The 23079-nt window shown below is 52.4% G+C and overlaps 1 protein-coding gene and 1 long non-coding RNA gene across 4 annotated transcripts in view; one reads left to right on the top strand and one right to left on the bottom strand.

The window, feature by feature from the left end:
- Positions 1-7432: 7432 nt before the first annotated feature.
- LOC146333918 (nuclear receptor subfamily 2 group F member 6-like) overlaps positions 7433-23079 on the top strand; it is a 31010-nt gene continuing 15363 nt past the window's right edge. The window contains exon 1 of one of the 2 annotated variants that reach the window (XM_084825347.1): positions 7433-8390. In XM_084825347.1, the coding sequence (XP_084681473.1) occupies positions 8119-8390 (272 nt within the window). In that variant the 5' untranslated portion in view covers positions 7433-8118. The remainder of the gene's footprint in view (positions 8391-23079) is intronic. The other variant, XM_084825349.1, reaches the window with a different exon arrangement.
- On the bottom strand, positions 19338-23024 carry LOC146333919 (uncharacterized). Of its 2 annotated transcripts, none has more exons than XR_014786441.1 (2): positions 22855-23024; positions 19338-19513 (listed from the first exon to the last, which is right to left on the bottom strand). It is a non-coding gene; the product is annotated as an uncharacterized LOC146333919 (long non-coding RNA). The 2 variants fall into 2 exon arrangements; XR_014786442.1 differs by having other exon boundaries at positions 22306-23021.

The raw sequence follows: 23079 nt of genomic DNA, 5'->3' as shown, positions 1-23079 counted from the left end.
ACACTGTCTCCGAAACGGTCGAATCTGATTTCGTCTTTTGTTTCCAGGTTATTCTTTCCATGATGGGAAAGGAGTGAGAAGCAAGGAGCAGACGCAGAAGGCTATAAATCAGGGGCTGGCAAGCGTGCGAGAGAGAAGCCGGCCAGATGCCAGGAGAGGCAGAGCTCCTCTACCGCCGGGTTGCCGTGTTAGCAGAACGTTCTAGAAAGAACCGCCTCATAGCTTTACTGTTAGGTGAATCTCTCTGAACTCTTTCTATCATGAAAGATAGAAATATGATTCTATTTCATAGAATCCAAATAGCCCTGCCATACACACACGCTCCAAATAGCCCTGCCATACACACACACAGACTTCTGTGATACATTTGTTAAAAGGATTTCAGATATTTCTAGGCCATCTTCCAGCAGCACTTTCCATATGCTTGGCTGACACAGCCGTGATTCTGATTTTTTTTTTTTTTTTTGCAAATACTTGTAGATTTTAAGCACACAGCATTTCTGCACAATATTCTTTTTGGATGGCCAGCATTTGCCTCCCCTTGGCAAAAGATCGACCCTTTGCTTGTGGGGAAAAGCTGTCTCTTGAGGGTGACGCAAGAGAAGCGGCATTTGAATCTATGGAACTCCAATGTGTGTGGCATTGTATTATATTATTATTTACATTTCTATACCGCCCCACAGCCAAAGCTCTCCGGGCAGTTTACAAAGTTTATCTTCCATCTGCTTGCTGGTTTTCGCCCTATTTGAACCATCAATCTTCACCATCATAAAATAATAATGCTGCTGCTATAATTGCAACATTTATAGTGCGTTCCAAACACTTCACAAGCATTATCGTGTAACTCTTACCTTAGTGCAGAAGGCTCTAAGGCACACAATCATTCACATGCAAATATTTAGACACATGCAATTGTTGGATTACAATACACGCAATTAATACTGTCAGCCACCTACCAGTCAAACTGGAATTTGATAAAAAGAATGTTTTCCACAAGGAATTTTTAGGTGCTTTTACATCAACTGGAAAAAGACCACAAGTTAAAAGGGTTTTTCCCAGCATTCTTGTGTTGATTGTCCCTTTTGTAGGTAGTTGACAGTATCCATTGTACGTATTGTAATTCAAGAGTTGTGTATGTCCAAACATTTACATGTTTTTGTGACTGTCTACTTAGTACATTGCAGGTACTATTTATGCATCCTTTTCACCTCAATGCTGAGTTTTCTCCAAGCAGAAACACATCCAGGGCTTCCAAGACAGAAGTGGTGGTGTTTGTCCCCCCCCCCCCCCAGTTCTTCACTTTATTTTTAAGGGTGCAATTCTATGCATGCTTAGACAGACAAAAGTCCTGCAACTCCCAGCATTTTGTCTGTCTAAACATGCACAGGATTGCACCGTAAATGTGTGTCCTTGTGTTCTGAGATCTTTCCTTGCGGCTGGTTTTTACTGTCTGGTTTTATTCTGTTCGGAACTTTTAAGGGTTTCATATTCGTTTCGATCGTGTTGTATTCTGGAGTTTGAATTTTTCCGGACCCGCCCAGAGAGCTTTGGCTGTTGGGTGGTTTAGAAACGCAAAAAACAAAAGAAAAATAAATAATGATCTTCATTACTAGATTCACAAGTCTTCTTTAAAACATAAAAATATTACACTAAGGGTGCTATCCTATGCACGTCTAGACAGAAGAAAATGTCCTACAGCCCCCAGCATGGCGGGCAAATGCTAGGAGTTGCAGGACTTTTTCTGTCCTTTCTGTCTAAAGGATTGTGCCTTTAGTTGCCGATTTGAGTTGCACGACGACTCAGAAACATATTTAAAAAAACATTTCAGTCTTTAAAAAATATTATGAAGCCTGCACCCAGCTGGGTGGTTGGCTTCCCGTAAGAAACATGAGCTTGCAGTCTTGGCTTCCCATAATAAACCTTAATTAATAAGGAACTGGCCCCTTAATAAGGATTCACACTTCCCTCCTAGTGGGATTTAGACAACTTGAAGGGTGGTGGTAACTTCTGCCGTCATGTGGATCGGCCTGGCCCGTTAATCGTTAAAAGAAGAAGAAATGCAGTAAGTGGAAAATCACCCCTTGCAGGTCCTCATGCAAATTGGGGGATGTTGACCTGGTGTTGAATGGGGTACGGCTACCCTTGAAAGACCAGGTCCGCAGCCTGGGGGTCATTTTGGACTCCCAGCTGTCCATGGAGGCTCAGGTGTCAGCTGTGAGCCGGACAGCGCTGTATCGACTCCATCTGATACGGCGGCTGCGCCCCTTCCTTCCCGGCCATCTGCAGTACATGCCCTGGTCTCCTCTTGTTTAGACTACTGTAATGCGCTCTATGTGGGGTTACCCTTGAAGACGGTTCGGAAGCTGCAGCTGGTACAGAACACGGTAGCTCGCCTGATTAAAGGCAGCCGCCGGCGAGATCACATCACTCCAGTGCTGAAGGAGTTGCACTGGTCACCAGTTGTTTTCCGGGCCAAATTCAAGGTGTTGGTTTTGACCTTTAAAACCCTATATGGTTCCGGCCCAGCCTATCTTAAGGAGCGCCTCCAGCAACACCAAACAGGCCGCTTCACAAGATCAGCCTCGGATGGCCTTCTCTCTGTCCCATCAGCCAGGACAGCTAGACGGGTGGGGACGAGGGAGAGGGCCTTCTCTGTGGTGGCCCCCACTCTGTGGAACTCCCTCCCTAGGGAACTCCGCCATGCCCCCTCTTGAATGAGCTTCCGTCGTGCATTAAAAACGTGGTTGTTCAGGCAGGCGTTTGGGGTGGGTTAGGGTATTTAAAAAAATATGTTTATGGTAAAATTTTATTGTTTTAAATTGTTTTATGGTGGGTTGTACATCGCCCAGAGTGGCTGGGTGACCAGTCAGATGGGCGATTAATAAATTTAATAAATAAATAAATAAATTGCAGGGCAATTAGGCTAGAAAAAAGACTCCATGGATCCTCGGGGCACCGGGAAACGGATTAGGGGCCAGGCCCCTATGGGCCACTGACTAACGACACCCCTGGAGGATACTTCCAAGATTTAGGTCCGCTTCCAACGCAACGATGCTTTAAAAATGTTGCAGGGCTAATGGCAGGCCTGCAAAAGGTGTTTCGCCTCCCCTTCTGCTTGCTTGAGCAGTTAGGCCCAACAATCATCTATAATTTTTGCACATGGGCTGTGTGCGTGTGGAGTCTAAAGGTCTTTATACAACAGACCAATCGCCAAGTACTTTCCCACTGTATCACTCAAGCATGGAAGCCCCCGGCGGCCCTTTTACCAAGTAAAAATAATAATGAACAGAGTTGATCTGTCTCCACCCCTTACTGCAACGCCGGGATCATTTCACGAAACATCTCCCTTTGACGGCGGAGGTGGTGGGGTACTGTGTTAAAAACGAAAATAGAACAAGTTAAAGATGTTGTCCACTCCTCTCAATCCGTTTTTTAAAAGTCCGTTTTTGATTCCATCTCCTCTCCTCCTCATCCCAGCTCTCTCAGCCAATTTTGACTGTTTTAGTCGATTCACCTGTTTTTTTAGTTCATTATTCTCCTGCATTCAAAGCGATTTTGATTCAGTTTCGGACGCAATCGTATTCATGTTCAGGCAGGGAGAAGTCCTACAACTCCCAGCATGCCCAGGCTGGCTGGGGCATGCTGGGAGGGATAAGGCTTCTTTCTGCCTAAACTTGAATACGATTGCACCCTTAAGCTCATTTTTTCCAGATCCCCCGAACCTCCAATATAGGTGACTTGGTGAGATGAATTGGAATGTCAGTTTTAAAGAGCTACCACTTTTGATCTGGTCTGGACGTCCCAACAGCCCAGGTTTTTTTTTAACCTGCCCCCAGGTCGTTAAACATGACATGCAAACAAATGTTTCTGGATTGCTCGGGAGAGACCACCCAGACTTGCCTCCCCCAACACCCCAGAAATCCCAGTTTGCACGTCACCAGCGGCGTAGTGGAACCAGGGCTCACAGGGACGCAGTGCCGAGACTTTCTTTCATTAGCCGACATCTGGCGCTCCCTTCTACCTTGTTCCCTCTGGGCTCAGCTGCAATCTCACAATACCTGGGGGCTAATGAATTTTCCCAGCAGCAACATATTTTTCCCCGGTCCTCATGCAAATTATTCTGGGATGGCTGAGGCCTGAATGGGCAGTTCAGACTCATCTGCTTGACGAAAGACCTGCTTCTGGAGGATTTGAAGACTGAACCTATATTTAGAAGAGTTCCGCTGAAACTGTGCCGCACTTCAGCTCCCTTGTTTTCAGTGGGCCCACTCCAAGTATGACAACGCCTGGATCCAGCCTTTCCTATGTGCTCAGAGGCCCTCTTGCATTCCTTTTTTTTTTCTGGGCCGGGAGAGGTCAAGGGGCTGGCATGAAATTAGCCGGGCAGCCCCTGGCATTTGGAGAGGGGACAAGGGTGCCCAGTGTGCTGGGCTATCTGGGGTGTAGCCCAATGCATTTGGAGGGCGCTGGGCTGGGGCCGCGTGTCAGACCAGCCCCGGGGAAGACACAAGTTCAAGTCCCTGAAATCCCTGAGGCTCCCTGGGTGACCTTGGCCCAGTCACCCTCAGCCTAACCTACCTTACAGGGTCGTTGCCAGCATTTTTTTTTTTTAAGAGAGCCATACGAGCCGGCTTGAGTTCTGCTCCCCCTGGAAAGAGATGCGAAACCGCCCCCACTGTGCAACCCTAGGCCCGTGTTCTCAGCCGTTCAATCCCGGCTGGAGCGGGGCCTTCCTCTCTGCCTGGAAAGCCTCGGCTTGCAGCTGAAAGAAAGCCAGAAGGAGGGCCCTCTGCGCGAGCTCAGGGACACTCTCCCAACTTCCCCGCCTGGAAAGTTACGGGGAAACAAAGCCGGCGGGGGGAGGCCCTCTGCATGGCCTCAGAGACAGGCTCCCTCCCCGCCTGCAAAGCTGAGCTGAAAGGAAGCCAGGGAGAACGGACGGCCCTCTGCGCGCGCTCAGAGATTCTCTTCCTCCCCGCCCGCTGGGTTCGCGGCCGAACGAAAGCCAGAGGGGGGCCCTCTGCGCGAGCTCAGAGACACTCCCCCAACTTCCCCGCCTGGAAAGTTATGCGGAAACAAAGCCGGCGGGGGGAGGCCCTCTGCACGTCCTCAGAGACAGGCTCCCTCCCCGCCTGCAAAGCTGAGCTGAAAGGAAGCCAGGGGGAACGGACGGTCCTCTGCGTGCGCTCAGAGATTCTCTCCCTCCCCGCCCGTTCGGTTCGCGGCTGAACGAAAGCCAGAGGGGGGCCCTCTGCGCGAGCTCAGGGACACTCTCCCAACTTCCCCGCCTGGAAAGTTACGCGGAAACAAAGCCGGCGGGGGGAGGCCCTCTGCACGTCCTCAGAGACAGGCTCCCTCCCCGCCTGCAAAGCTGAGCTGAAAGGAAGCCAGGGGGAACGGACGGCCCTCTGTGCGCGCTCAGAGATTCTCTCCCTCCCCGCCCGTTCGGTTCGCGGCCGAACGAAAGCCAGAGGGGGGCCCTCTGCGCGAGCTCAGAGACACTCCCCCAACTTCCCCGCCTGGAAAGTTACGCGGAAACAAAGCCGGCGGGGGGAGGCCCTCTGCACGTCCTCAGAGACAGGCTCCCTCCCCGCCCGCAAAGCTGAGCTGAAAGGAAGCCAGGGAGAACGGACGGTCCTCTGCACGCGCTCAGAGATTCTCTTCCTCCCCGCCTGTTCGGTTCGCGGCCGAGCGAAAGCCAGAGGGGGGCCCTCTGCGCGAGCTCAGAGACACTCCCCCAACTTCCCCGCCTGGAAAGTTACGCGGAAGCAAAGCCGGCGGGGGGAGGCCCTCTGCACGTCCTCAGAGACAGGCTCCCTCCCCGCCCGCAAAGCTGAGCTGAAAGGAAGCCAGGGGGAACGGACGGTCCTCTGCGTGCGCTCAGAGATTCTCTCCCTCCCCGCCCGTTCGGTTCGCGGCTGAACGAAAGCCAGAGGGGGGCCCTCTGCGCGAGCTCAGGGACACTCTCCCAACTTCCCCGCCTGGAAAGTTACGCGGAAACAAAGCCGGCGGGGGGAGGCCCTCTGCACGTCCTCAGAGACAGGCTCCCTCCCCGCCCGCAAAGCTGAGCTGAAAGGAAGCCAGGGAGAACGGACGGTCCTCTGCACGCGCTCAGAGATTCTCTTCCTCCCCGCCTGTTCGGTTCGCGGCCGAGCGAAAGCCAGAGGGGGGCCCTCTGCGCGAGCTCAGAGACACTCCCCCAACTTCCCCGCCTGGAAAGTTACGCGGAAGCAAAGCCGGCGGGGGGAGGCCCTCTGCACGTCCTCAGAGACAGGCTCCCTCCCCGCCCGCAAAGCTGAGCTGAAAGGAAGCCAGGGGGAACGGACGGTCCTCTGCGTGCGCTCAGAGATTCTCTCCCTCCCCGCCCGTTCGGTTCGCGGCTGAACGAAAGCCAGAGGGGGGCCCTCTGCGCGAGCTCAGGGACACTCTCCCAACTTCCCCGCCTGGAAAGTTACGCGGAAACAAAGCCGGCGGGGGGAGGCCCTCTGCACGTCCTCAGAGACAGGCTCCCTCCCCGCCCGCAAAGCTGAGCTGAAAGGAAGCCAGGGGGAACGGACGGCCCTCTGCGCGCGCTCAGAGATTCTCTTCCTCCCCGCCCGTTCGGTTCGCGGCCGAACGAAAGCCAGAGGGGGGCCCTCTGCGCGAGCTCAGAGACACTCCCCCAACTTCCCCGCCTGGAAAGTTACGCGGAAACAAAGCCGGCGGGGGGAGGCCCTCTGCATGTCCTCAGAGACAGGCTCCCTCCCCGCCTGTAAAGCTGAGCTGAAAGGAAGCCAAGGGGAACGGACGGCCCTCTGTGCGCGCTCAGAGATTCTCTCCCTCCCCGCCCGTTCGGTTCGCGGCCGAACGAAAGCCAGAGGGGGGCCCTCTGCGCGAGCTCAGAGACACTCCCCCAACTTCCCCGCCTGGAAAGTTACGCGGAAACAAAGCCGGCGGGGGGAGGCCCTCTGCACGTCCTCAGAGACAGGCTCCCTCCCCGCCCGCAAAGCTGAGCTGAAAGGAAGCCAGGGGGAACGGACGGTCCTCTGCGTGCGCTCAGAGATTCTCTCCCTCCCCGCCCGTTCGGTTCGCGGCTGAACGAAAGCCAGAGGGGGGCCCTCTGTGCGAGCTCAGGGACACTCTCCCAACTTCCCCGCCTGGAAAGTTACGCGGAAACAAAGCCGGCGGGGGGAGGCCCTCTGCACGTCCTCAGAGACAGGCTCCCTCCCCGCCCGCAAAGCTGAGCTGAAAGGAATCCAGGGGGAACGGACGGCCCTCTGCGCGCGCTCAGAGATTCTCTGCCTCCCCGCCCGCCGGGTTCGCGGCCGAGCGAAGGCCAGAGGGGGGCCCTCCGCGCGCGCTCAGAGGCGCCCTCTCCCTCGCCGCCGCCGGCGGGGCGCGCGGCGAGCGGGGAGGCGAGCGCGAGGAAGGGGGCGGCCCGAGCTCGCGAGCGGGCTGGCGGAAGGGGAGGGCCGGCGAGGGAGGGGCGAGCGGCGGCAGCGCGGAGCCCTCGCCGGCCTGGACTTCTCTCCGGCGGCCCCGCCGCGCCGTTCGTCCGGCCCGCGCCCGCCGCCCCGGGCCGCTGCCAGGCGGCGCGGGGCGCACCCGCGGCCGGCCCGCTGCGCGCAAGGGGAGAGGCGGCTTGGAGACGCGCCTGCTGGGGCTCCTCCCGGGGGGCCGCTCCCAGCCCGGACTTCGGGGCCGGGGGCTCGCGTTGGACCCCCGCTTCTGCCTCCCCCCCTTCCCTCTGCTGTGCGCAGGGGGGCGCCTCCCCCCCTTAAATAGTTAAAAATTAATTCACGGTTTTTAATCGTTAGCCGCAAGTGACCTCGGCTGCGCTCCAACTCTTTGCGCGCCCCTTTCCGCCGCCTTGCTCCGCCTAGCTGGGGGCCCCGTGCTGGCCGCGGACTCGAGCGTCGCCTCTCCGCTTGGGCCCCCCCCCCTTTTCCGTCCTCGCCTCTCCGGGCCGAATTCCCCCCCCCCCGCTTCGCCTCTGCAAGAAAACGAATATCACTATTCCCCCTGCATCCATTTTTCAGGGTCGTGGTCGAAGAGAGGGGGGCGGGAGAAGAACACCCTCGGGCCGCCCCATCTTGGCCTCCAGCCCCCCCCCCCCCGGCGGCCCCCTCCCCCGGCGATATGGCCATGGTGGCCGGAGGGTGGGGAGACCCCAACGGAGACGCCAACGGGGTGGACAAAGGCTGCCCCCGGCATTCGGAGGACGACTCTGCGTCCCCCCAGGGTGGCACCAGCGACCCGGAGCACGGCGACGAGGACAAGCCGGGCATCCAGGTGGACTGCGTGGTGTGCGGCGACAAGTCCAGCGGCAAGCATTACGGGGTCTTCACCTGCGAGGGGTGCAAGAGTTTCTTCAAGCGCAGCATCCGGAGAAGCCTGAGTTACACCTGCAGGTAGGGCTGGGGTCCGGGGCGCCGAGGGAGGCCACTTGGCCCATTTTCCCTGCCAGGGCCCTTGGCGCGCCGGGGACGCCTGGCCTGCCTGGAAAGCCGTAGAGGGGCCTGGGGGGGCCTGTGTGCTGCTTTCCCCCGCACACACTCATGTGCTGCCTTGTGTGGCGGCTGCCGCACACACTCATGTGCCGCCTTGCGTGGCAGGCAGCCCGTCTCCTGCCGTGGGCTTCCATAGCCGCTGCACTTCCACGCCAGAACGGAACAGGCCTTTTCGAGTAACGGCTTTTCTGGCCGAGGGATTGGGCGGAGGTGGGGCTCGGTTCTGGGATCAGGGCCTGTCGGGTCTGGGGGAGGTGAGGGGGGTGCCAGCCCTCCCATGATCCAAGGAGTTTGAGCCAGAGCAGGTGACGCCGCATGCAGTCTTGTCTTGTACCTGCCCTGGGTGTCATTCCCTGGGGAGCTGGGAAGGCCCCCTCCCCCTGCCCACATCGCAACTAGGGGCACTAAACTGAGCGACACCCCCCCCCCACAAACACGCCCAGAGCAAATTCTTCAGGCGGATGCCGTGGATGGATTTTGCTCCTGTTCCAAAGCCACCTTAGTGGCGGATTGGTATTGTTGTTTGTAACCTGGCCACGTGAGTTGTGTAGGGCGTGGTGCGCTTTCAGTGTGAACATGAAACTTGGCTCGCTTGCCCGAGGTGCCGAATCTGAACACCTTTGTTGGTGATGTACGGAGGCTGGCCCTAAGGTGCTTTGCCGTCCCCCGTGAGGGAACATGGCTTGCATCCCTCGGATGACGTGCGGCTTTGTGGGCACCCCGGAAATATATCTGCGATTCCGGCCTTGCTGTCCCGGCTGAAAGACGAAGCGTGTGGAAGGTTCAGATTCTGCGTAGGACTAGCACCTGGTCCTTTGTGCATTTAGAAGGCAGGGTGTTTGTGGTATTCAGGATTAACTGGGAGGACAAACGAGTATTTTAAGAAATGACACGCAAAATGGGGGGGAAGAGAAAAGGCCACCTGAGCTCCAGCAGGGCGGCTGTCATGGTGCAAACAGACTGGTTTTGTCAGTGTGGCACCTGAGTTTTGCAGGCCAGTTGGTTTCCCTCTGAAGAACGTCTGGGACGCTGCGTGTCTTTTGAACTGGCATTTTAAGGGTGTCTTGAACGGGCACTTTAAGGGTGTCGGTGGATCTCTTCTTCTGCCCCCTCCCTCCCTCCTGGAATGCATTGATTCAGAAGCCGGGAGTTGTGCCTTGTTCAGGTTTGGACCAGCCTATGCAAGGCCAAATTTTTTTCTCTCTGGGCTGAAGCCTCTGTGGGGTGTCCTGGGAAAGAGGGGAGGGGCCCAGGCAAAAGCACAGGGTTTACTAGCTAGTAAACCCTGCAGAGTATCTTAGGGGTGCTTTGTCAGTCGTCCCGACCACACATGAGACGGTAATTAACAAGATAGGGTTGTTCATGGGCCGAGTCTTAGGATCCATGAACTCAAGGCTCCATTTCAGTCTGAGTCTATTCCGTTCTGTGATCCGCGTGTCGTTTCTCCTGATCCGTACCACCGGATATTTTTCTCCCATGCTCCTAAGCCGCGGAAAGCCTCCCTGGCGTTTCATTGTAGAAAGACAGGATCGTGTGTGTCCCATCCATCTGTGTTGGTTCGAGCGGATGGAGAACGTGAGAAGAGTCCTGCGGGACCAGACCATGTCGTCCCGCATTCTGTTCACACAGGGGCCAGCCAGCTTCCCCAATGGGAAGCCCACAGGTGGGACATGAGCGCAACAGCACCCTCCCGCCCGTGATCCCCAGCAACTGGTGCGCATAGGCTCACCGCCTCTGATCCCTGAGGTAGCACATCGCCATCAGGACTAGTAGCATGGATAGGCTTCTCCTCCTGGAATTTGTCTAACCCCCTTTAAAAGCCATCCAAGTTGGCGGCCATCACTACATCTAGCGAATTCCAGGGTTTGACTCTGCGCTGTGTGAAGGAGGACGTCCTTTTATCTGTCCTGAACCTTGAATGCAGTTTGAACATGCGAAGCCACTGTACACAGCTGTCTGTCTCAGTATTGTCTACCCTGAAAGAAGGGCAGCTCTCTCTAGACCGCAGGCAGAAAAAGGCCTTTCCCAGCTGAGATCCAGTTTTTACTGGCTATGCTGAGGATCGAACCTGGGCCTTTCTGCATGCAAAGCAGGTGCTCCATCACTCTTCTTGGGCCCTCAGATGCTCACGAACCTCTGCTCTGCCTTCCAGCATAAGCTAAATCAGGGATGGTGTGAATGGAAATCTGGTGGCCAACCTAAGGTACTAGTCCTCATGTGGGTGGAGCACATCTGGCCTTTGCTTTGCCTCCTCCCTTTCCATGATTTAGCTCAGGGATGGGAACGCATAGACCTCCAGATGTTGTCCGAATGCATGGCACATCGTCCCTCATTGTTGGCTACGACGGCTAGGGCTGATGGTCATTGTAGTCCGATAACATCCACAGGGCTGTGCATTTCCCACCCCTGAGCTAAATCAAAGTTACCAGCAATGTACCTCTGGGGAAAACATATCTGAAGCTGGGGGGGGGGGTTTTGCAGGGGCTGTGTTCTTCTGTGAGTCCACACATCAGCAGAGACCAGGTCAACGGGTGGCCTTTGCCGTTCTGTCCACATGTCAGAGGAAGGCAGTGGTGGGTTGGAGCAGGACCTTTCCTGCGTTGGCCCCTGAGCTCTGGAACTGTGGAGGTCAGATTTGGAATAGGCCATAAACGTTTCTCTTGTGCAGATCTCTGGATGCCTGCTCCAGTGCTCATTTCTGCTTGATTTACTTTAAATATTCCACTGTTGCTGTTGCTGTTTTTGTTCATTACATTTCTTACATTTCAGTACTGCCCAGTAGCCAGAGTTCTCTGCGTACGGAGATTAAAACCTTAAAAATGCAATACCATAACACTGACATGCACAAATAGAAAACAGTTTTACACAAAACCCCAGGGCTTGTTAAAAACCTTATCATGTGCAAACTGTTGTTGTTACTATTATTGTTAGCAATTAGATAACATCCTTCCTCCAAGGGCTTCTCCTGCACTTTTATCCCCTGTGAGGTTGGTTAGCTCACAGCAACCCTGCGCAGTAGGTTAGGCCAAGACTGTTCCAGGGTCACCCACTGAACTTTGTGTTTGGGGAGGGATTTGAACTCTGATCTCCACAGCCCTCATCCATTACAACGTGCCAGCTGCATTATTGCTGTGAATGGACTGGAACGTACCAGAAAAGCAGTTCTGATCAATAGTGTTTTGGCGGAAAAGTAAAGAACTGTTGTGTCTACAAGGGTGTTCCTTGTACGCTTTTTTTCATTGCATTGGTATCTCATGTGCGTTCCAGAGTAGCCTTTGTGATTTGGGTACCAAGGCGATCCGAGGATGTGGAAGGGCGAGCTGACCATGGTGTTTAGGACAGCGGAGGTGGAGGCGGACAGACCTGAACAGGACGCTCTCCGCTTGCAGTCTTGTCGAAAGGAGTGCAGGGAGCATGGCAGACGATACATGTTTATGAGATTTGCTCAGGAGCGCATTTTGCTAGATTGTAGCTCCGTGTTAATAAAGAGGCCCCTTCTGGATTTTTCGCCTTGGGCACTGAAGCGCTTGGACCAGCCTCGGTCAGGGACATGATCTGTCGGACCCAGGATCTGTCTGTCTGTAACAGCCAAACACGAACGCCTTGCTTGCTTGTTTTTCTTCCTTTCTTCAGTCATGAGGACTAGAAGCATTTTTAAAATTGAAGATGAAAGCCAAGGAAGCTGTTGAAGTCCGTGATGGCCATCCTGACCAGGGGTGGGCAACTTGCGGCCCGCCAGATGTTTGCGCCTATAACTCCTATCAGCCCACACCATTGCTCTGCTGACTGGGGCAGGTAGGATTTGCAGGGCAAAACATTGTCTCTTTCCTCTGACTCTCTTTTCAAGCCATCCAAATTGGTAGCCATCGCTACAGCTTGAGGAAGTTAATTCCATAGTCTGTGTGGTGTGTGGAGAAGTCCTTCCTTTCATCTGTCCTGACTCTCCCACCAGTCAGCTTCATGGGAGGACCCCGTGGGGTTCTGCTATTATGAGAAAGGGGGAAAAATGCCGTCCCGTCCACTTTCTCCACCCTAGGCGTAATTTTGTATGCAGTGCAGGGGCCGCTGCTGAGGGAGGGGAAGTCTTTTTGGATACATGCTCCCCCAACCGGCCCCCTCCCCAGTCCCAAAACAGAACTGCTATTTTTGGTGAATCTTTCCTTCACCACCTGCGCACATCGCGAGAGGGTGCAAAGTACAAGGGAATGTGTTAATTTCTAGAGCGCAGCCGTCATCAACCTCGTGCCCGCGAGACGTGTTCGACTACTGGGTCCAGCCGGGGATGATGGGAGTGCATGCCACCTTTGCTGTGCTTCCACAGTGCGCTTTGACCACGTAAGATGACATTACAGGGTGTTAATTTCATTATTGCCGTTTCTGTAGCACATGTGATATTCGGGGATGCCGTACGCTCTGATCCATTAGCCCAGGGTGGGGTTTCTTCTTTTGCCGAGTGCTCTTTTGATTGGCTGATAGCGCTTTAGAACTCATCCTGCTGTTAGCGCTGTGCTTGGTATGTCCTGACCTGGCTGATAGCTTCTTGGAGAAATGGTGAGGCAATGCATGACTGTGCGTTCCGTGCATTTTTAAAATTATGTTGCTCTCTACAGCACGTCTCTGTCTCTTCGGCGCTGAACGCTGATCTCGCACTGTGCCCGAGAAACTGAGCTACAAAGTGCACTGCAGTCGCCTTGACTAAGAAGTGATATAGAAATATTTTAAATACGTTTTAATGAAAAAAAATTGGGGTGTTTCCCAGTTTGGACCTTGCTCACTCAGTGGTCTTGGGCAAGCTGCCTTCTCTCAGCGTCATCCTCACCATCCGTTGTCACCAAGATTTCTGAGAGAACGTTGGTGCCGTTCTTTGAGCACGGAGAAAGTCTGGCTAATGGAACACGTTCATAAGTATTTATTATTTATTCCTAGGTATGCTTTCCAGGAATTAATTATTGCAAGAAAGCAGGGGTGGATCACGGGAGATTGTATCATTCCCTCCTAGCGACACCCCTGAGAGGTAGTCAGGGCTGTGTGCCATCTGCTTTAGTACCGCATACCTGTGCGCAACATGGACGCTGGCTCCAGGAGAATCTGTGTTTTCCTTTAACTTAAAGCAAAGCAAAACACTTCCCAGTTTCAAGCCCTTAAGATGGCAAGGGGAGGTTTGAAAATGGTGCCAAGTGAAATTTCAGAAGTGGGCAGGGGTGTCGCTAGGCCTGGGGCCCTCACCCTGAGCCCATTTTCCTGGGTTCCCACCCTTTTCCCAACAGCATTGAGTATCCAGGTTTTTTTCCTAAACAGGGTGCCGGAAGTGGGGATAGGATTTCAGGGGAAGATCAGAGTTTGGGAGGAAAGTGTTAATCCACCTGTTACTGTGCACTGCAGCAAATCAACCCCTTTCCCCCCAAATCAACCCCCAAGTGGAAGTTAATTTTGAGGAGGGGGGAACCTTTCATTGGTGACAGACAAAGCTTTTATTTGGGGTGATTTGGATGCGAAATTAATTGTCTGGCTTTGCCTTCTCCAAAGTTTCAATCAGTTATAATGATTCCTTCTAAACTGACATACATAGAAATTAGCGTGTGTAGATTTTGTGGACGTCGGTGTCCTCTGACTTTGGGCCCCAAATGTTCTGAGTACCTAGCGATGCCCCTAGAAGCCAGCCAGGGTTTCAGTAGAGGGGGAAGATCCAGACACGATCAAGGCAAGGAAAAGCGGCAGAAATGTACGCAAAAGTCATGGATATTTGCAAAGGGGTTGTATTCTGCATGGCTTCGCTTGGGGTTGAGTCTGGATGTGCCCAGAGTGACAGATTCGCACCCCCCCCCCGGGGGTGGGGCGCTAGGCGAGGATGTGAATGGTTGCTTTTCCCATGACCACCAGGCACGGAAGCAGGTTTTTTAACCTGGGGCTCCTGCATCCCAATTCAGGGCTTTTTATCTGCACCTCTTCTTTGCGAGTCATCCGCATGAGAATGTAAAATATAATTTGGCCATGTGTGATGGTGCCATGCTCAGCGGGTAGTGAGATTCTACTTCCCGATTTTTGTGAGTTGGTTTGTTTTCTTTGATATCTTCCAGCTTTTCTGCAGGACAGCTACCATTTTAAGTGGCTGCTTTTTTCTTTTAAACCTTAGCTGGCTGTTTTAATGCTTGTCAGTACCGCCATCATTATTCATTCCCTTTATTAGCGAAATAAACCTTCAGCTATGGGGCAGTATAGAAATGCAATAAAGAAAGGAAGAATTTAGTTTATATTTTAACTCGGTTCTGTGATCCAAATCTATTTTTTTAATTCCTTCAGTGAAACTGACACAGTCTGTCCTTGACAGTTTCACTAAACTTTTGTTTGAATTGGGGGGGGAATGACATGATATGACTTTAATGCAGCCTTCTCAAACCAGGTGCTCTCCAGATGTGTTGGAAAACAACTCCCATGATGTAAGTAAATCCTTGTTTAAATGGCCTTTAAAAACCCAGCTTGAAACAAATAAAGCATAAGAAACCTATTTATGTACATTCTTTATTTGTTACGTTTCTCATCTGCCCAAGAACTAGTGTTTTCTAGGCAGATTACAAACAGTGAAAAAGCTAAAATGCCACAGAAGAGTTAACAACCTAAAGTGCAGTACAAATATTTCAAACCATAAAATACAATATTAGGCAAAACAATAAACAGCTCAGGGATTGACAAAGCAGCCATAAGAACCCAAAACTAAGTCTCTAAAATGCCTGAGAGAAAAGAGAAGTTTTTGCCTGGCGCCCAAAGACAACCGTGTATGCTTCTTTGCGGAGCTTATTCCATAAATGGGGGGCCACCATTGAAAAGGTCCTCTCTGGTAGCCACCAGCCTAGATACCTGGAGGAAGACTGAAGATGACAGGTACGTGTGGGAGGAGATGTGCCTTTAAAAATGTTGAAAGAATCGATGGGACGCCAGCCAGAGAACTAAAACAGCAGGTTTTCGAGCTTTCCGTTACCTGTTCCTTTGGGTTAAGGCAGATTTGACTTGGTGCTGGAATGGGTGCAGGAGAGGCACCTAGCGGTTGTCTCTAGGGTGGATATTTTTGCCTAGGGCGGCTCTGTCACTCAGCTCCAAATGCAGAATGCTGGTAGACCAGGCCCTCCAACATGATTTCGGCTGGATTCCTATGGGAGAAGACAGTCCTTCTGATAACCCAAAGAGCCTGGCTGAGGATTGTGGGAGTTGGCGTCAGGCACATCTGGAAGGCGCCAGGTTGGAGAAGGCTAATTGAGTCCAACCCCCCAGCTCAGCCATAGAGCATCCCCGAAAGGAGGCTGCCTTAGACAGATTTTTACAGGTTAGCCTAGAGGAGCAGAACCTTTTTCATCCCAAAGACCAAATTCCATTTCAGATAGCGCTGCGCCGACAATTTCCCCCACATTTCTTTCGACCATTCTCATTCAATTTGATAGAAAACAATGGCTTTCGAAAAGGAAGTCAACGGAGGAGAAATTTCGTGGAAATTCTCATGGGCTGAGTTTGGGGGGGTTCTTGTGCTTTTACCTTACTTAGGAGGTGGCTGAGGAGTGTGCGTGAGTGTCCTTGTACAGTCAACTCTGGAAGCCTGCAGCCGCCTCGGCTTCCCACACTTCCATTAGAGGCACCCTGAGGAAGACATCAGGAGGCAATTCCTCCCATGGGGCTTTTTCAGTTCAGACGTGCAGGTGGCCTGGGAGCTGCAGCGCAACGGAAAGATGTGCAGTAGGGAGAGAAAACGCACACAGCGGCCTCGGCCACCTCGCAGGGATTCGGTAAGCTCAAACATGCCACCCGAAGGAATTCAAAATCCTGCTTCAGACGGCGGATGCTGTTGTCACTTGCAGGAGCAGTGCAATAAACCCAAAACCCCCGAGGAAAAGAGAAAGAAGCTGTGCGGCAACCCCTGCCGATAGCCTGTGAGAAACTTGGAGAATTTCTCCCCCCCCCCCCACAGGAGAAATTTGGCAAAGTTGTCCCCCAAATGTCTTTGCCCACAAATAGGCTGGAGAATTTTGAGAGGCTGTCTGCACACGCTCTAATTTCAGGGCACTTTTTTTTTTCTTGCAAGGAGCCCAAGGCAGCTTACACGGACCTCTTCCTCTCCGTTTTATCCTCACAACAGCCCTGTGAGGTAGGCTAGGCTGAGAGTCAGGGACTGGCCCAAAGTCACCCAGTGAGCTTCATGGCCGCGTGGGGACTTGAACCCGGGTCTCCCCAGTCTCTCACCAACACTGACTACTGCATCACGCTGGTGGTTCCATTGGCGGCTCTCACAATCCTGGAAACGCGCGTTTTGAAAAGCACATTCTGCATGTCCTCAGCTTGAACATGGAAATGCCCAAGCACGGTGTTCTGCCTTTCCTTGGTTTAGCAAATGCATTCCCTTCCCTGCTCTCTTTTAATTGTATTAGTTTTGGCGCATGCATAACCAGCGAAGCTTATTTTCAACAACTGGGGTGTTCTTTGCTCTTCCAGAAACAGGGCTGGGATTTTTTTGGCTCTCCCTTTTTGCTTCGTTTTGCGCGTGCGTGTGTGTGCATGTGTGTGTTCGGCTCTTTGTGGTCAGAGTAATTGAACCCAGAAATCCCCCCCCCCTCAAATGACGGGGGTGTTACTTTGTTTTCTCCACAAGGGCCCCTTTCATGCTTTTCTCTCCCACAGCTGGAATCTGTCGCATTAAAGTCGGGAGAGCCCAAAGCCGTGCCGATTTGACCATTTAAAAGTGGATTCCAGTTGCTGTAATGACATAATTAGCGCAACCGTTGCTGGTGGCTAAACTAAACATAGCCGCGTCGGGAGTTCACATGGATTGTGTTGCGTGTTCGAATTTGATTTTGTGCTTTGGTACCTTGGGGGCAAAGCGGTGTTTCTTGACGTTTTTAGAGACCAGACTTACCGCAAAAGCAACCTTTTTTTGCGCCTGAAAGCAGCATGCCCCAACCTGGTGCCATGCAGATGTTTTGGGCTGATGGGAGTTGTAGTCGAACACTTTCGGGGGGCCCCTGTTTGGGGAAGTCTGCCTTAAAGACTTAAGCGGTTGTATTCCGGCGTACGCTTTCGTGGTCTATGTTCTACTTCATCGGATACAAAATGTATTTGTCGCATGCATCAGGTAGATTTAAGGTTTTGTTAGGTGAGACAGAATGAACTGGAGAGTAATTTTCCCCATCTCTTTATTTTACCTTCTGGGTTGCAGAAGGGACATTTCCTGAAATAGCTTTTGTTGCTGCTGTTGTTAAAGGGGTATCCTCACCACACTTGATTTTGGGGGGCAATTCTCCAGGCTTCTACAAGATTATATTGCTGCCCCATTGATCTTTTTAATGTTTCCTCAGGTCTCTTTGCAGCATGTTAGAGGATTCTGGGAAGCGATTATTCTTTTCTCTTTTTTGCATTGCACCGGACTCGTGGATTGCGCATTGCTACATGTGGGGGCCCCTCCCTCAAGTATTTGCCGCCGCTTTGGTTCCTTTTCCACCAGGCTCTCTGGCCAAATCTTGGATTCACCCTGTTGAAGAGCCTTGCTATGGGTTTACTGTCATTTGCCCCAATGGTATTTGGTGATCAAGAGCTTATTTGCACGTCGTGGCTACTGGCTACTGTTACTGAATTTCTGGTGTCACATTCTGTGTTCTTGCCAAAACAATAATAATAAAGAAATAGGCACATGCAGGGTTGCTTATCAGTTTGTTTTGCATCGCTTGCTCCAAAGCTTCTGGGAGTTGTAGTTTGGGAACTCTGGGTAAGCTCTCTCTCATGCATTTCATGGTCTTTGGGACCTGCTGTTTATTCCCCCACCCCTCACACCCCAAAATACCTGTGTGTGCACGCACTATATATAAAATTCCCTCTATTACCAGTGTTCAGGTGGTGCGTGCTGATCCTTCTAGAATCAAGACAGAGGCATTCGTGCACAGGAGGAAGCTAGATGGCAGGCTCAGAGGAACCCCGACGTTTGGAGAAGCATTCCCCCCCCCAAACACAATCTTTTGCAAAGAAACTGCCCCTGCAGCTGACAGGGTGGGACCCCGGATTCCATGCTGCAACATTTTGTTGCAGGTCTTGCTTGTACTTCTATAAACCGCTGTCCCAGTGGCTTCCCTTCATAAACTATCTCCCCCCACCAAAACAGTCTGCTCTTTCCTTTTTAGGGAACCTGCTCTAACAAGTTCATCATTTGTGTTGCCCTTTTCTGCTTGCTTTGCAGCTCTGCAATTGGAGCCGTGTGTGTGTGTGTGTGTGTGTGTGTGTGTGTGTGTGAGAGAGAGATTTGCAGGAGCAAAGTTAATTAGTGTTTTGCTATTTAACCTGTGTGGGGTCCAGAGAGAGTGTAGCCCAGCCTTCTCCTTACCTGGTGTGTGGGACTGCAACTCCCATCATCCCTGGGTGATGATGATGATAATTTATTAAATTTATTAATCGCCCATCTGGCTGGTCACCCAGCCACTCTGGGCGATGTACAACACACCAGAAAACAATTTAAAACAATAAAATTCTACCATAATTTTTTTTTTTAAATACCCTAACCCACCCCAAATGCCTACCTGAACAACCACGTTTTTAATGCACGACGGAAGCTCATTAATTAATGATGGGAGTTATAGTCCAACACACCTGGAGGGTGCTAGGTCAGGGAAGATGGGATTGTGGCTCATTATTGGGAACCTGCCCAGCCATAGAAACAACGGCCCTGAAAGGGAGGACAGCCAGTTTTTAGCCTTCGGTGTCCCCTGCAGAAAAGAGCAGACTCCAGAGGACAGGGTTTTCTCGGGATTGCGGAGAACTGGAATCCTCTGCCTCAGGGTGTGGCAGAAGTCTTTTGAGCAGGTGAGGCAGGCATCTGGTCCGTCTAGTTTGGATGCATTCAAGGCTTGCAGGAGAGGAGAGCAGTTTTGATCTTTGGCCTGAGGAGGAAACGCTCTCCATGTTTCAACTACATCTCCATCACTTCCAGGGCTGCAGTGTTTCAAAGGCAATTTACTGGGATTCCAAAGTGCTTTCCATGAACTGGAGATGCAATTGCCCTATTTTAAAATAAAATTAAAGTTACACACGTCTTTTTAGCCCACTTTTCAGCTCTTCACCAGGGTTTACAAAACTAGAACAAAACAGCGGCGAATGCCGAGAGAGAGAGAGAGAGAGAGAGAGAGAGAACGAGAACTAAGGCTAAGATGTTTTGTGGTCCAAAAGAACTGGAGAGCACCAGGTTCTGGGGCAGATGCCGTAGATGCCTTTAGCGCGCTTCTGTCATGCATTGAAAACTTGGTTGCTCAGGCAGGCGTTTGGGGTGGGTTAGGGTACTTTTAGAAAATGGTGTTTTAATGTTTAATTTTACTGTTTTAGATTGTTTGTACTGCTGTACATTGCCCAGAATGGCTGGGTGACCAGCCAGATGGGTGATGAAGAAGATAGATAGGTAGATAGGTAGATAGGTAGATAGGTAGATAGGTAGATAGATAGATAGATAGATAGATAGATAGATAGATAGATAGTTTGGGAGTTGGAGGACTGCCTGTAGCCAGGGGAATGTTACGATCAGCCACACTGAGGCCCTAGACGTACACGGTCAGTTCAGTTGATGGGCACAAGAAAGAGGTCCTTTTGGTGTTGGCCCCACACCAAGGGACATGTGGGCTCCTTCCCTGGTTGCTTTTCACTGGTTCTAAAGACCCCCCCGCCCCCGCATTTCATTCTGCTCTTCGGTTGAACCGCTGGGCTGGGTCACATAAGCTGTCGCTGCTCATGTGAAAACTGTTTTCAGATTGAATTGTTTTATTGGATGGTTGGCCTGGTCCGTTTTTGGGCTTGTGCTGCTGTTTCTGTTTGAAATGGGGGGGGGGGGGCGGCGGCGCCTTGGTTTAATTTTAAAAACGTCTTGTGAGATTGACCAGACGCCCCCTTGGGAAAACATTGGTTTTGACGGGTTTTTAAAAAACCATTTATAAATAAAGGTCAGAGCGGCCTTCCCTGACCTGGTGCCTTCCGAGGTGCTGGACTCCAACTCCCAGCATGCTGGGAGTTGGAGTCCAACACATCTGGAGTACACCAGGTGAGGGAAGGCTGTGTTTGGAGGTATTGTTGCTTTTTTTGTAAAGAGACTTGAACGGGTCACTTGGGGAAGACGGTCCTGGCCTCTCGCATCTCTCCTTGCTCCCCATCGCAAAAAGGGCCTGGATCCCCAAGGCTGCTGCTCCGTGTTCCAGAAGGGGGTGCAGCTCAACACCCCTCTCCCCTGAGTTACTTGGTGTGGTTTTTATCCCCACGAGGAGGGAGACCCATCGCTCAGTGGCTAGACAGACCCCTGCTCGGCATGCTGAAAGTTTCAGGTTCATTCCCTGGCGTCTCCAGGTCGGGGCTGGGAGTGACACCCTGTGGAAAATCCTGGAGAGCCCGTCAGTGCAGTCTGTACTTTGCTAGATGGACCGGTGGGCTGCTTCCTGTGTTCCAATTTAACATATCTTTTTCCAGAACCACGAGAACTAGACACTTGCTTTGTTTAGGAGAAGGGCTTCTAGCTCTGTGGCAGAGCCCAAATGTACAGGCAGACGGTCCGAATTCAACCCCCATCATCTCCAGGTAGGGCCGGGAGTGAGCTCCTGCGGGAAACCCTGGAGAACCTCCGCCGGTCAGCGCGGGCGGTGTCAAAACCCGATGGGTCTTGACTCGGTGGAAGGCGGCTTCCGATTTAAATCGGCCCTCTCTCCCAAACCATGAGGACTGGAACCTTTCTTTCTGGAGAGGGGCGCAGAACCGCTTTCATCCCGAGGGCCAAGGCCCGTTTCGGAGACGCTGTTGGGGGCTGCATCCCAGGGCCCGGAGGCAAAAGGGGCAGGGCCATACGGCAAAACATAGCAGCCTGTTTTAGCGTAAAAGCTCTTACTGCCGGCATGTGCGCTTTGGGAGAGGCGTCTCGAGCCTTTAGGACGGAAAGCTGTGCCAAAGGACTGGTGGGAAGGGGTTTTTCTGGGGATGGCCGGAGGGCAGGATTTGGCCCTCCAGAACCTTGGGGAGCTGCTGTTGGCCAGTGTTGAAATTAGCCGGCCGGATGGGCCAGGGGTCTGTCTTGGTAGAAGGCAGCTTTCTCTGAAGGCCCCTTTCTCCTTGGCAAAGGACTCCCCCGCCTGCCTGGTCCCCCCCTGTGCTGATAACCCTCCCCCCAGCCCCGGCTGCTCCTCGTCTGGGACGAAATGCCCGGAGGAAATTTCTGGAATTCCTCGCCCTTCTGCTGCCTTCGTTCATGCGCTGTTCCTTCATGCGCTGTTGCGTGACGGGCGGCTTTCAGCTGAGAGATCACCGGGTTGTGGGGCGGGGGGCAGCGGGAGAGAAACGGGGGGGCTGTTTTTGAGAAGCAACACGTTTCTGGAAGGATTTCGGCCGCTGTTCGGGAAATAAAAAAGGTGGCTGGGCCACGGACCGTGAGATGGGTTTATAAAATGATGCATAGTGTCGGGGAAACATGGAGAGAGGGGGAGGGAGGAGGAGGGAAGGAAGGAAGGAAAAGAAAGCATACTGTTGACTTCCTCTCCCCTGTGGCCCAGATTCGGGAGGCAACACCCAGAGAAAGGGACGGGACTCTAGATCCGGGACGGGGCACGCGCAAGTGTTAATTTAACCCATTAATGGTTAATTTATGGAACTCACTGCCATAAGACTTAGACCAGCCTTCTCCAAACGGAAGGTGTGTTGGACTACGAATCCCAGCATCCCCCCAACCAGCAGGGGGTTGCTGGGAATTGTATTTGAACACCCAGGAGAGCGCCGAATTGAAGAAGGCTACTTTGTCAATTCCCTTTTTAATAAGGGCAGGTCCACTTACCCCCGTGTCCTGTTCCTGATAGGGGTTGGCCAGACCTTTTCGGGAAGCCCCCTAAGGGGCATCGAGGCAGCGGCCGTCGTCTGTTTGTTCCCAGTGTCTGGTGATCCTGGGTTAAACTGCCTCTGAGCTGGGAGGTTCCATTTATTTATCTACTGCAGGTATCCTTTATGTCACTCCTCAGCCCAAAACAAACCAGGAAAGGGTCGTGGAGTGGCTTGGAATCACTCAGGAAAACAAAACAGCCCTCCGGCTTGCAGTGTGAAAAAGAAAAGAGAAAAACACAACACACCAGGAAAAAGAGATGGGGAAAAATTCTCCTTTCACCTCTCATCTCATTCTGTTACAGCCTGCTGGCGACAGGGGAGGTCTTTTGTCAGTGCTAGCCAGATAGAGCCTCCAGGTTTAGAAGCAGTCCACCTCTGAGTACCACTGACTAAGCAGGTCCATGTCTGGCCTGGCCGCGAAAGAGCTCCACGGAAGAGAGGCAGAACCAAAATGAAACCAGTAAATAGAAGCTAAATAGAGTCTCCATTTTCAGTGGCAGCATACCTCCGATTGGCAGATTCTGGGAATATATCGTAGCAGAAGGCTACTGCCCTCATGGAAGCATCCCCCACTGCTCTCCGTTGGAAGCAGGATGCTGGGATATATGGAAATTTCAGATACAGCCGGGTTTTCCAGGACGTCCAACTTTCCCCTCTGTTGTTTGTCCTCCTAGCGTCTTGATTTGTGACACGCCTGCTAAAGACGGCCGGCAGAACTGCTAATCCTTTG

The sequence above is a fragment of the Heloderma suspectum genome, chromosome W (assembly GCF_057233095.1).
Source record: "Heloderma suspectum isolate Gila_16-S chromosome W, 16-S_ref, whole genome shotgun sequence".
In the NCBI taxonomy this organism is placed as follows: Eukaryota; Metazoa; Chordata; class Lepidosauria; order Squamata; family Helodermatidae; genus Heloderma; species Heloderma suspectum.
This window is presented reverse-complemented; position numbering and strand designations above follow the sequence as displayed.